General features: G+C 41.1%; 1 protein-coding gene across 1 annotated transcript; it reads left to right on the top strand.

The window, feature by feature from the left end:
- Window positions 1–76: 76 nt before the first annotated feature.
- On the top strand, window positions 77–12136 carry LOC135486318 (peptidylprolyl isomerase domain and WD repeat-containing protein 1-like). Its single transcript, XM_064769023.1, has 16 exons — window positions 77–204; window positions 665–767; window positions 1305–1408; window positions 1835–1930; window positions 2370–2457; window positions 3620–3725; window positions 4074–4217; window positions 4924–4998; window positions 5805–5885; window positions 6183–6276; window positions 6669–6722; window positions 7965–8208; window positions 9213–9362; window positions 10014–10126; window positions 10348–10499; window positions 11400–12136. Exons 1-16 carry the CDS (start codon window positions 81–83, stop codon window positions 11541–11543), a joined length of 1872 nt encoding a protein of 623 aa, XP_064625093.1. The 5' UTR covers window positions 77–80; the 3' UTR covers window positions 11544–12136.
- The last annotated feature ends 349 nt before the right edge of the window (window positions 12137–12485 follow it).

Raw genomic sequence — 12485 nt, 5'->3', positions numbered from 1 at the left:
CAATATAGTTGTAAGTGGGAAAACGAGTGTTTTATAATTTGTTCCCTCTGATTTCCAACAACACAGCCGCTGGAGTGAACATGGCGGAAAGCACAAAATCAGAAAAACGTCCTCTTGACGAAGAAACATCTCCTGGAGCTGGCGATGATGATGAATGGATAGGTCCTCTCCCAGCCGAGGCTGCAAAACCAAAGAAAAGGAAGGGTATGGAAGAAAAATATTGGGGGATCGTGTTTGATATCGGTCAATAAACGTTGATCAAACCGAGAAAACTTTTTTTTAAACCCTATTTCGCCATACCCCTAACTCAGAGACGTGATGGTTGCCATCTTCAGATCTTGCGTTATCAGTTTAATCCTGTACTCGAGCGAAAACAGTCACCTTCTCGAATATTCCAGGCCATCTATTCTTCCATCCCATCATGCACTGCTATCAAGGCCAGACGTCACAGGTCCTGCCTGGACCTGGTCCGCATATTGCAATTCGCACAAGGCCAGGGTAGGACTAGGGGCCTTTTCTCTGGAAAACAAAGAACTGACTCCCACCCTTGAAGTTGGCATTTACTAGTACTTCATTTTTATAAAGTGTTCTAAATGCTTTAGGTTTGAGTTGTAGGCATCTATGGTCAACCCATAATCTTTATCTTGATTATTCTCTGTTTCAGTCTTACAGTATGAACAAGTCTACCTGGACAACCTTCCCAGTTCGGAAGCTTATGAGAAAAGTTACATGCATCGAGATGTCATTACCCACTTGGCAGTCACTAAGTATGAAGATTTCCTTCATTTGCAACTTTGCTGTGCACTTGGAGGTGTTTTTCTCCTGGGAGTATTCCTCTTCTAGGGGGATCAGTGGTCGAGTGGTTAGAGCGCCAGGCTTATAACAAGGAGGTCATAGGTTCGACGCTGTTTCATCGTTGTGTCCTTGAGTAAGGCATTTAACCCTACTTGCTTCTCTCCACCCAGGAGTAAATAGGTACCAGGTTCGCCTGCGATAGACTAGCATCCTATCCAGGCCCGCAGGGGGAGAAATACTCTTGGTCCGGATAAGCTCCAGTGGGATGAGCCCTTCACGGCTCGGGCAATAGCGCAGCTGACTATGACGAATGAACGGTTCTATATGCCACATCGCACTAGGGTTAGGTGCCAATTGGGTTTATTGACTCTGCATTCAGGCAAAGGTAGAGTCCACACAAGCTACTGATGTTTCTATGGCTTGATGGTGTCTTTCGCTTGCTTGTAAGTAGTTACTGGTCAAAAAAAGCTGAAGACAACAAACATTTGGACAATTACATCTATTTTCAGGACGGCTTTCATCATCACGGCCAGTCATGACGGCCATGTCAAGTTCTGGAAGAAATGTGAAGAGGAGGGCATCGAGTTTGTCAAACACTTCCGATCACATTTAGGTATAACCACTTTGAGCAAAAATTTGGGCAAGCCTTATATATTTTTACATTGGTCCCAGTGCATTTCAAATAAAATTCCATTTGGTCATGGCCAACTATTTACTTCAACCTAACTTTGAAGTAATAAATTTAGGTCATGGGGACATTAAAAAGGTAAACATGCTTAAAAAGTAGGTGTATTATTGACCTGCTACAGTACTTTTGAGAGCTCTCCATTCTGTAAATTAAGGCTGATTTACCCTAAACTTGTTGTAGGTTAGGAATAATACAACTTCCCAGGGAGAGGAATTCTGTAATTTAGTACTCAAAACATTGAAAGTTGACAATCTGTAAATCAGCCATTTGATATGCTATATTGTAATCGTTTGGTACTCAAAACATTGAAATGTAAAGTAACCTCTTCCAAAACTTGATTTTAAATTCTAGGTTCAATTCGGGATGCGCGTGCAAGTCCCAACGGTGAATACTATTGTACGGTGTCGGAGGATAAAACACTGAAAGTATATGATATTGTCAACTTTGGTAAGTGAGCACCACTTTACAATAATCTTGTTCCAACGTCACTGGGAAAGTCTTTTATGACTTGGTAACAACAACTTGATAAAGCAAATGTTCATTACTGCAACCTGCAACCTTATTCCCAATCTCTTGACACAATCATGTAGAAGGTGCGCTTAAAGGCGTTTTCTTTGTGTAGAATTAAATATCTTGCACGTCGTTTTGGTTGAGTCAAACGGACAATATTAAGCAAGATATGATAAAAAAAAACTGCAAGTGTCATGCTTTGGAGTTGTGTACCACTCTGGGGGGTCAGCAGTAGCACACGGGTTTACTGGATACGATTTAATTCTCTCCAGATTGATTGTAAACGCCAGAAGATTCGTAGTCTTTCTACTCATTTTAAACACAAATTATTCTGTTGAGAATCCTCTTCACCTTGTTTTCTTTCAATTGCCTTCAGACATGATCAACATGATCAAGCTTGGCTTTGTCCCGTCTTGCTGCTACTGGATCTTTGCCGCTGGAGATGCTACCCCTGCTGTTGCAGTGTAAGTGTTACAAACTCTGGTGTAAGTGTAACATGCTGTTGGTACAGCTGTCGCAGTGTAAGTGTTACAAACTCTGGTGTAAGTGTAACATGCTGTTGGTATAGCTGTTACAGTGTATGTGTCACAAACTGTGCTCTTTAACAGTGTCACAGGCTAGTACTGCTGTTACAGTGTAAGTATTACTAGCTCTACTCTTTAACAGTGTACTGTAAGTGTTACAAGCTGTAAGCACTGCTGTTACAGTGTTAGTTGCATAAGCTCTGCTCTTTGACAGTGTAAGTGTTACAAGCTGTAAGTACTGCTGTGACAGTGTAAGTATTACTAGCTCTACTCTTTAACAGTGTACTGTAAGTGTTACAAGCTGTAAGCACTGCTGTTACAGTGTTAGTTGCACTAGCTCTGCTCTTCAACAGTGTAAGTGTTACAAGCTGTAAGTACTGCTGTTACAGTAGAAGTATTACTAGCTCTACTCTTTAACAATGTACTGTAAGTGTTACAAGCTGTAAGCACTGCTTTTACAGTGTTAGTTGCACTAGGTCTGCTCTTTAACAGTGTAAGTGTTACAAGCTGTAAGTACTGCTGTTACAGTGTAAGTTGCACTTGCTCTGCTCTTAGTGTAAGTGTTACAAGCTATAAGTACTGCTGTTACAGTATAAGTGTTACACTGACAGGCTGTACTGCTATTACAGTGTAAGTGTAACAAGCTCTACTCTTTAACAGTGTACTGTAAGTGTTACAAGCTGTAAGCACTGCTGTTACAGTGTTAGTTGCACTAGCTCTGCCCTTAACAGTGTAAGTATCACTAGCTCTACTCTTTAACAGTGTACTGTATTAGCTGTAAGCACTGCTGTTACAGTGTTACTTGCACTAGCGCTGCTCTTCAACAGTGTAAGTGTTACAAGCTGTAAGTACTGCTGTTAGTGTTACAGTATAAGTGTTACGGGCTGTACTGCTGTTACAGTGTAAGAGTAATAAGCTCTACTTTTTAACAGTGGTCTTAAGTGGTACAACCTGCAGTATAAATTGACTCCACCTCCAGACCTGGCACCCAATACATATTGAAGAGTTTGGTAAAAGAACAATCCAAATGCCTTTTAAAATTTTTTTGGTTCATGTGCCAAATAGTTGTGCTATATTCCTAAATTGATTCATCATATTTCAGAGCTGAAAAAGACTCGTCAAAGATCTGTGTTTACGATGGCAAGGGAACGTCAGAGCCCCTCCAGGTTCTGGAAAAGATTCACTCAAAACCTGTCACAGTGATTAGGGTAGGTGTTAAAAGCAAAGGCACAAAAAAACGAAGTTTTAGACACCATAGTTTTCACTTCCATATGCACCGAATTTCCCCCAGTAAATACTAGCCGAAATGGCCTTCAGGCTATACGAACAAAGATAGGCATATTGCCAAAGACTTTTAAACTTTTAATTGTACATTTCATTCTTACAAGAGCAAAGCATCATCCCCCTCAGATCAATAGATCAGACATTCTATTCAGTGTGATTGTAAAATGCTACATTTCTTCCGTCTTGGTGTTGGCCAAATTTTGATGGTTACCACATTTGAAAAACGTGCCCATTCTGTCGGTGTTATGACTTGCTCTGCTTGCTTATTTCAGTACAATCCTGTCTTCGAAGTATGTGTCTCAGTTGACCAGTCAGGTATGGTCGAGTATTGGACCGGACCGAAATATGATTACAAGTTCCCAAAGAACATTCTATGGGAATATAAGACCGACTCGGATCTCTATGAATTTGCAAAGGTGAGTCTAATTTTGTTCTGATTTCATTTTTGAAACGTTTTCTGTGATCGTAGTCATTTAATTTTTTTCAATTTTGCAAGCGAACTTACTGAAATTTTAAGTCTTATTCATTAACCATTATTAACTTTAGGCAATAAATACAAAACTTAGTCGACCGCAAAGTGAAAAAGAACACATATGTGAACTTTTGGCTTTGTGAATATTACCTGGTTAACAGTAGTCGGTTTCATATTATTCCATTTAAAAAAATAAGAAATATGTGACCCGTCACAGCAAACCCAGGCGCATGTCGCACAGAAGATGAGCCAAAGTGATACCAGGAGATAATGGAAGAAATTGATGTGCTCATATTTCACAAAAGGCAGACAATAGAGAATTGATCAAACAGTCCGTCTCAAGCTGCCAAGCTCAGAGCGACATGCGCCTGGTTTTGCTGTGACGGGTCACATATTGAGTTTGGAGCTGAACATCAAAAAGGACATTGTAAGCTCTTTAGACAATATTGGGATGATATATGGGGATTGTAATGTAAGTAGGAGGAAACCGGAGACCCCGGCGGAAACCTACGCTGTCGAAGAGAGTCGTCCTGTCTATTACATGAGTGTGACAGAACGACCAGGAATCGAACCCGGGACCTCAGATGTGAAGGGCGCTTGTATTACCACTGTGCCACTGACAGCCATTTATTCCCGTTCTTTTATTCCAGTGTAAATGCCAGGTGATTGATATTGCCTTCTCTCCAAATGGTAAACAAATGGCAGTGATTTCAACGGACAGAAAAGTACGTATTTGAACTTTTGTTGATTTTGATTTGCAAAATTGTAGATCTACTGGTTGACATTTAGTTGCAGTGCTTATTACGGTCTCAAAAACTTATGTTCAGAAATGCCTGGCTTCCTTTTGGTTTGTTTTGATCATTTTCAGCACTTATTTGATTCTGAAAATGTATCAGGTTTGGACGATTAAAAAATGTATTTGAAATACTTCCATCAATCCTGTGAAAATCATTTTCCTTATTCGGTGCCCTTAGGGGCAGACCTTTTGTTTCCATCGTTGTTCCCAGTTTGTGGGTCATGAACATCCATATTACCATCATTGATCCCCTCCCCCAATCAGCCCCCCCCCTCTGAGACCCCAGAGATTGGGAATGTTAGGCCTATCACCTTCATACTCAATGACGTATTCATCACTGCTGTAGGCCTGTTGATCACTATCACTTATCCATCATCACCCTGATCCTCAAAAATCTTGCCATGATCTAAGTCCCATGTATGATTGTCTATTTGGGCCAGCACCTCCCTCAGCATGACATGGCCTTGCCTGAGGCCAGACCACCCCTTGATCCTAAAAAAACATTGAAAAGTCAGTCCAAATCCAACAAATCAAATGATTATGTGAAGTGATGTCTGCATGTTTTATCATGTAGCCAGGCTAATCATGTAGCATGATAAAACAGGTGCTGCTACTTTGCGTTTAATGGTGACAGTTGACACCCTAGCAGTAATTTTGAATTGCATAAGTTTCCTATCACCGCTGCAGTGACGAGGGAATCAAAAGGTTTAGGTCCGATTGTCTTTCTCATTGTAGATAAGAATATTCAAGTTTCTGACGGGGAAGCTGACCAAAGTCATGGACGAATCGTTACAGCACTTCACAGAACTACAACAGGTAAAGTATCGAGATTCGACCCTCAAAACCAATCATAGGGGAAACCTTGTTGGTATTCTGTAGACACAAACTTCCCAACAAACTGCTGGTTTGCGAGTTCCAAGTCATTAAGGGTGTGACTGCTCCCTGAGCAAGCTAAATCCCAAGTTTTTTGTTCTAACCGAAACTTAACTGGTTATTTTACAGTGCCTGCAGTGGAATTTCACATCAACCTCCCTAATTTTGTCGCTGGCTTTCTACGTCTTTATTCTTGCTGGTCGGCAAATCTGAAATACTATACCTTTTACCTTTTTTCAGATGAAACAACAACTGCCAAACATGGAATTCGGTCGGCGGAACGCAATTGAAAAAGATCTAGAAAGATCAGACTCATTTCCTTTGTGCAACTTAGGTAAGACAGCAAACCCTTAATGGGGTCAACTTCTTTGACATTTAAAGAGAAAACATTTATACAGTAGAACCTCTCTATTAAGGACACCCACGGGACTGAAAATGGCTGTCCTTAATAAAGAGATATCCTGATTAGAGAGGTAAAATTGAATGGAAACAACCCATTTGAGACCAAAACTAGTGTCCTTTATAGAGAGGTTGTCCTTAATAGAGAGGTGTCCGCTAAGGGAGTTTCCACTGTATATTCAAACTAACATTGTCATTGGAATAAGTAGTTCTCTTAGGTATGGATAAGTAGTAGATGACAGAAATTGGAGATATAAACCAGTTATTGTAAAATATTTGCTGCTCAAACTCAGAAATGGATGTAAAATTTTTGTTTCCCATTTTCAGTGTTTGACGAAAGTGGGTACTTCCTAATGTATGGAACGATGCTGGGTATTAAAGGTGCGTATCGAATAAATGATGTCCTGCTGGAGAAACTCTGGATTCTATCATCATGATACAATCTTTTTCCAACACAAGTTTAAAGAGATTCCTTAGTTACAAAGGCTGTCCTGGTTATTGATAGTCTAAGGAAATACTTCATTGATGCTTCAGGTTTGCCTGTCACTTAATTGATATTAGCAAGAATTCATAACTATAAATTCAGACTATTTGTGACCCGTCACAGCAAAACCAGGCGCGTGTCGCACAGAAGATGAGCCTAAATGACACCAGGAGATAATGGAAGAACTTGATGTGCTCATATTTCACAAAAGGCAGACAGTAGAGAAACGAACAAACAGTCTGTCTCAACCTGCCAAGCTCAGAGCGACATGCGTCTGGTTTTGCTGTGACGGGTCACATTTATTCTTGATCTCAGGACAGACTTGAGGCAGGCTAACCACCTTTACTCATTTTTCATTGTTGTAGATATTGGCATCTCTCTGCACATGTGTTGCAATACTCCAAATAGATCCTACAACATCAAGCACACAATCTATTTTAGTGTAGATGTTTGAGTCGGGATAAACTAACATTTTCAAAACAACTCCATGTGGAAGAAATTGTGTTTTAGATTACCGCTTAAGGGGGACTATAGGTAGGAGGATGGTGGTTAAATTGGCCATCTTCAGGTGACTAATATCATAGAGGGCACTGGGTCATGTTAGAATCAGCTCTAAATATAATCCTCGTACAAGCGTGAATAGTTTGGACGTACGTGTCTACCCAGCAGCTGCCTTAAGAGCCCCTTTTAAGATCATTATGTCAAACCACAACAGAGGTGATGGGCTGTCACATGTGCACGATCCTGCTGTGAGAGATTGATACCCAGCGCTTTGACACGACGTCTATTTGAGAAGTTACAGTGGAACCTCCCTTAGGGGACACCTCTCTATTAAGGACAACCTCTCCATAAAGGACACTAGTTTTGGTCTCAAATGGGTTGTTTCCATTCAATTTTAACTCTCTAATCAGGACACCGCTATATTAAGGACAGCCGTTTTCAGTTCCGTGGGTGTCCTTAATAGAGAGGTTATACTATATATGCGGAGGCTTCAGGACGTGCATGCTGTTTTAAATGGAAATGCTGTACAAGTAAGAAAATATCAAGGTGTTTATGCGACTCGGCCAAGGCAGCTGGCTTAGTAGGAATGAATTGACAAAAGACGAACTTTCTCTAACAAGACTTTTCATGTCTTTCAGTTGTCAACCTCCACACAAATCGCTGTGTCAGAACCTTTGGTAAACCAGAGAATGCACGCTTCCTCCAGATAGGCCTATTTCAAGGCTCGGGCAGGAAAAGCAAAGCCGCCTTAACAGTGGAGATGGAAGCGTCCGATAATCCGGCATTAGCTAACGTCCAGGATGATCCCACTTTGATTTGTACGGCCTACAAGAAACATCGATTTTATCTATTTACGAAGAGAACACCGGAGGACACAAAGAGGTGAGCGCAAAAATGACTTACCGGTACTCAAAACCCGGAAATATTCACTGTGATTTTTTCTTGCAGTTTTGTGAAATATCAAATTATGTCTACTTTTTTTGCAATCGTCTACAGGCTTCTTCAGGCCTGGCGTCATTATCGTCCGATCTCTCCACTTCCTGTGAAGTTGTGGAGTTCTGAGATCGGATAAAATTGTTGACAGTTTGAAGAGTCTAACGTTACCAAAAATGGTTTGGCACCAATTGGTGCAGCAACTCTGTCTTTGGCTGGGAGGAAGAGACCTTCGCAAGCCAGTCATGTATCTCTCTCACTCTGCATAAGTAAATGGTACAAGGAATCTCTGTTTACGTCTCATTCAGAGCATTTTCTTTATCGCTCAAATGTTACTCAGCTGGTGAGTTTTCAGTTGACTCATCCAATAGGGCTGTGACACCGATAATTTAAGTGAATTCGATAGGCTAACAGTTGAACAGCCTTTGACCTTATCAGATGATTAATTGATTTAACCTCTTGAATCCCGGTGACCGACCAGTCGGTCATTTTCAAATAACATTTTTTCCCAATGACCGACAGGTCGGTCTCAGTGATATTTTTATTCCCTTGAGCTGGGACGCTAGTTTATTTCTTGTTTTAGCGTGTTTGATGTACAGTAGGGTCAGTTAGAGCATGCCTGGGTAGATGGCGCCTCGGTACCGGACTTTGGAGGTTGTATGCGGGCGCTATACATCGTGAAAGTCAGACCCAATTTCGCAACCACGTGACCACCCTGGGATCCTGGGATTTTCAAGTTTTGGGATTCTAGAGGTTAATGTGAAAATTTGAATGGGTTTAACTGAAAGAGATAACGTCTTTAAGGATACTTATTGTAACCATTAAGGATAACGTGACTTTTGTGCTTATGAGCAACCGGCCCCTGATGATTAATTGATTTAAGGAATATGGTATCGCCACTAGACCATGCTTCTTCTTACCAATGCTCAGTTTCTGCTCTCTCTTCTTCCCAGTGCTGATGCTGAGCGTGACGTCTTCAACGAGAAACCGTCAAAGGAAGAGATGGTTTCAGCGACACAGGACACGTCGTTCGCCAGGACAGCTAGTACCGCCATCATCCACACCAGCCTCGGTGATATTAAGTGTTCTCTCTTTCCAAAAGAGTAAGTTGTCTTTGCAGAGACCAAAAGTCCATTCGTAAATGTTTCTTGCGCGTCCTTTAGGGTTCTGGTTGGCTAACTACTGGTCGAACCAGTAGTTTGCCCTCCAGAGCCCGAAACAATGTGGACACAATTCTACGAGTGGATTGACTATAATCGTGATCTTGAATTGGGTAGATAAATAAGAAACTCTTAGCCAAGTTGCATTTTTGATGGCTTTAACCATCATATACAGTTAAGTAAGTAAGTACTCTCTGGCTACCCATATTTTTCTAGTAATTCTTATCATCAAGTATAGATTAGATTAATCAATACTTGTTATCATCAATATGAGTATATGATACAACCAATAGACCGTGTTTCTTCTTTACCAATGTAGAGGTTCTATTCTGTTCCTTTCTTCCCAGAGTTCTTTTAGAGTCGTCACATGGCCGGCCCATTTTCATTAGAATTTCTTATTGAGAAACATGTCATAAAGTGTTTTCAAACAAGGAATCTTGACAGTTGTTGCCATACTTGGCATCCTTTACTGTCAGGAGTAATATAATGTGATGTGTCCTACCATTGAAAAAGTCTTTCTGGTGTTAGACCAAACAATTTGTCAAAACTCAATCTGGCAGGTAATATCTCGTTGTTTTTTTCTTCTCATTCTAGGACCCCCAAAACGGTTGAAAATTTCTGCGTCCACAGTAAAAATGGTTATTACAATGGCCACATCTTCCATCGGGTTATCAAAGGCTTCATGATACAAACTGGAGATCCCCAAGGTAAGTCTTCAGAACTGGTTAAGAGTCAACCAAAGGCACCCTCATTTTGGCTAGAAGTTGAAAATTTAAGCAATTAGAAGGCCTTCAAAATAAAGTGAATGGTTGTGTCTGTTATTTTCAATTATTTTTTGCCAACTTCTTGGCAGAATTGCTGATGATGAAATTTGGCCAGAATTGTTGCACAATTTGACCTGAAAAAAATAATTTGTTTCTTTTTCTAGGCAATGGTACCGGTGGTGAGAGTATCTGGGGAGGAGAATTTGAGGATGAATTTCACCCAATTTTGAAACACGACCGACCTTACACCATGAGCATGGCTAATGCTGGTCCTAACACCAATGGTTCACAGTTCTTTGTAACGCTAGCTCCCACGGTAAGTAGCATGGACTCCAGTATTAACTCTAGCTCCCACGGTAAGTAGCATGGACTCCAGTATTAACTCTAGCTCCCACAGTAAGTAGCATGGACTCCAGTATTAACTCTAGCTCCCACTGTAAGTAGCATGGACTCCAGTATTTACTCTAGCTCCCACTGTAAGTAGCATGGACTCCAGTATTAACTCTAGCTCCCACTGTAAGTAGCATGGACTCTAGTATTTACTCTAGCTCACACTGTAAGTAGCATGGACTCCAGTATTAACTCTAGCTCCCACTGTAAGTAGCATGGACTCTAGTATTTACTCTAGCTCCCACTGTAAGTAGCATGGACTCCAGTATTAACTCTAGCTCCCACTGTAAGTAGCATGGACTCTAGTATTTACTCTAGCTCCCACTGTAAGTAGCATGGACTCCAGTATTAACTCGAGCTCCCACGGTAAGTAGCATGGAATCCAGTATTGACTCTAGCTCCCACGGTAAGAAGCATGGATTCCAGCACAATAATTATCAAATATTATTTTAGTGGTATTTGCTGCAGTAAAAAATTTTAACGACATACTGAGAATAATCTTGTTACTTTTTGGAAGAATCAGAAGATGTACATATTGCTTCATTTAGTGATTTAGTGCACGATTGGGCCCGGGCGCTAATGAGGGGACGTGCAAATAGTCATATTCCTTGTAGAGTTGTCCTGTCAATGTGTTGTTTTGACATGGGAGTTTTTTGTTTAGTGCGTGATTGTCCGTGTCTGGTAGAATTTGTCGGATATGATCTCTGTCTCTTGTGTGAGCAAGACATATGCAAATGATACTGGACCAGTGACAGTACACACTGTGAAAAACAGATATCTCTTCTCAATATCTCTTGTTTTATATGCTTTATCTTTTAAATTTCAGCCCTGGTTAGACAACAAACACACCATCTTTGGGCGGGTGACGTTAGGATTTGATGTGGTTCAGAATATCGGTGCAGCGCGAACGAATGCAAAGACGGACAAACCTCATGACGACATCAAGATCATAAACATTACTATCAAGTGAAGTTTTTGTCCGTCAAGACATGAGCCCAGTTTGGACTCATAAACATTACTATCGAGTGAAGTCTTTGTCCATCAAGACATGAGCCCAGTTTGGACTCATAAACATTACTATCGAGTGAAGTCTTTGTCCATCAAGAAATGGGCCAAGTTTAGACTCGTAAACATTACTATCAAGTGAGGTCTTTATCAATCAAGACATGAGCCAAGTTTGGACTCATAAACATGACTATCAAGTGAGGTCTTTGTCCGTCAAGACAGGAGCCAAGCATTTTCATGTGATGAAATTTGAGTTTTGGCTGTAGGCACTTTCACATCCCTGATCATGAAAGGTAGGATGGGGTATTGTAGCCCGGTTTGATTGTAGCCCCTGCCTATGATATTGATTGATATCCCCATGTTTGAAACAATGCAGCGACTATATATAAACCGGGTTGACAAATACCCCATTCTACCTTATTTGTAACTTTCACAGATCACTTGACTGATGTTCAACAGTGCTAGAATCAGAAATACCAAATGAATGACCAATACATGTTTTGAAGCAGACTTGGAGAAAATGTATTGTGTTGTGAATAAACATTTTAAGAAAATACATACTCATTTGTGGTGTATACATGTATATTCAAATGACTGGGCCCCATGACTCTTGCCCCTCCCCGCAATATCACAACCATGGACTGGGCTCCATGACTATTCCTCCTCCCCTCAATATCACAACCATGGACTGGGCTCCATGACTATTCCTCCTCCCCTCAATATCACAACCATGGACTGGGCTCCATGACTATTGCCCCTCCCCGCAATATCACAACCATGGACTGGGCACCATGACTATTCCTCCTCCCCTCAATATCACAACCATGGACTGGGCTCCATGACTATTCCTCCTCCCCGCAATATCACAACCATGGACTGGGCACCATGACTATTGCCCCTCCCCGCA

The sequence above is a fragment of the Lineus longissimus genome, chromosome 4 (assembly GCF_910592395.1).
Source record: "Lineus longissimus chromosome 4, tnLinLong1.2, whole genome shotgun sequence".
NCBI lineage: Eukaryota > Metazoa > Nemertea > Pilidiophora > Heteronemertea > Lineidae > Lineus > Lineus longissimus.
The sequence above is the reverse complement of the archived record's forward strand: the minus strand, read 5'-3'. Positions and strand labels throughout refer to the sequence as shown.

Excerpts from the sequence above, each read along its gene's own strand:
- LOC135486318 (XM_064769023.1), top strand. The coding sequence starts at position 81 with ATGGCGGAAAGCACAAAATCAGAAAAACGTCCTCTTGACGAAGAAACA. Across the intron at positions 768-1,304 it reads ACCCACTTGGCAGTCACTAA|GACGGCTTTCATCATCACGG; the intron begins GTATGAAGATTT and ends ATCTATTTTCAG. Across the intron at positions 2,458-3,619 it reads GCTACCCCTGCTGTTGCAGT|AGCTGAAAAAGACTCGTCAA; the intron begins GTAAGTGTTACA and ends ATCATATTTCAG.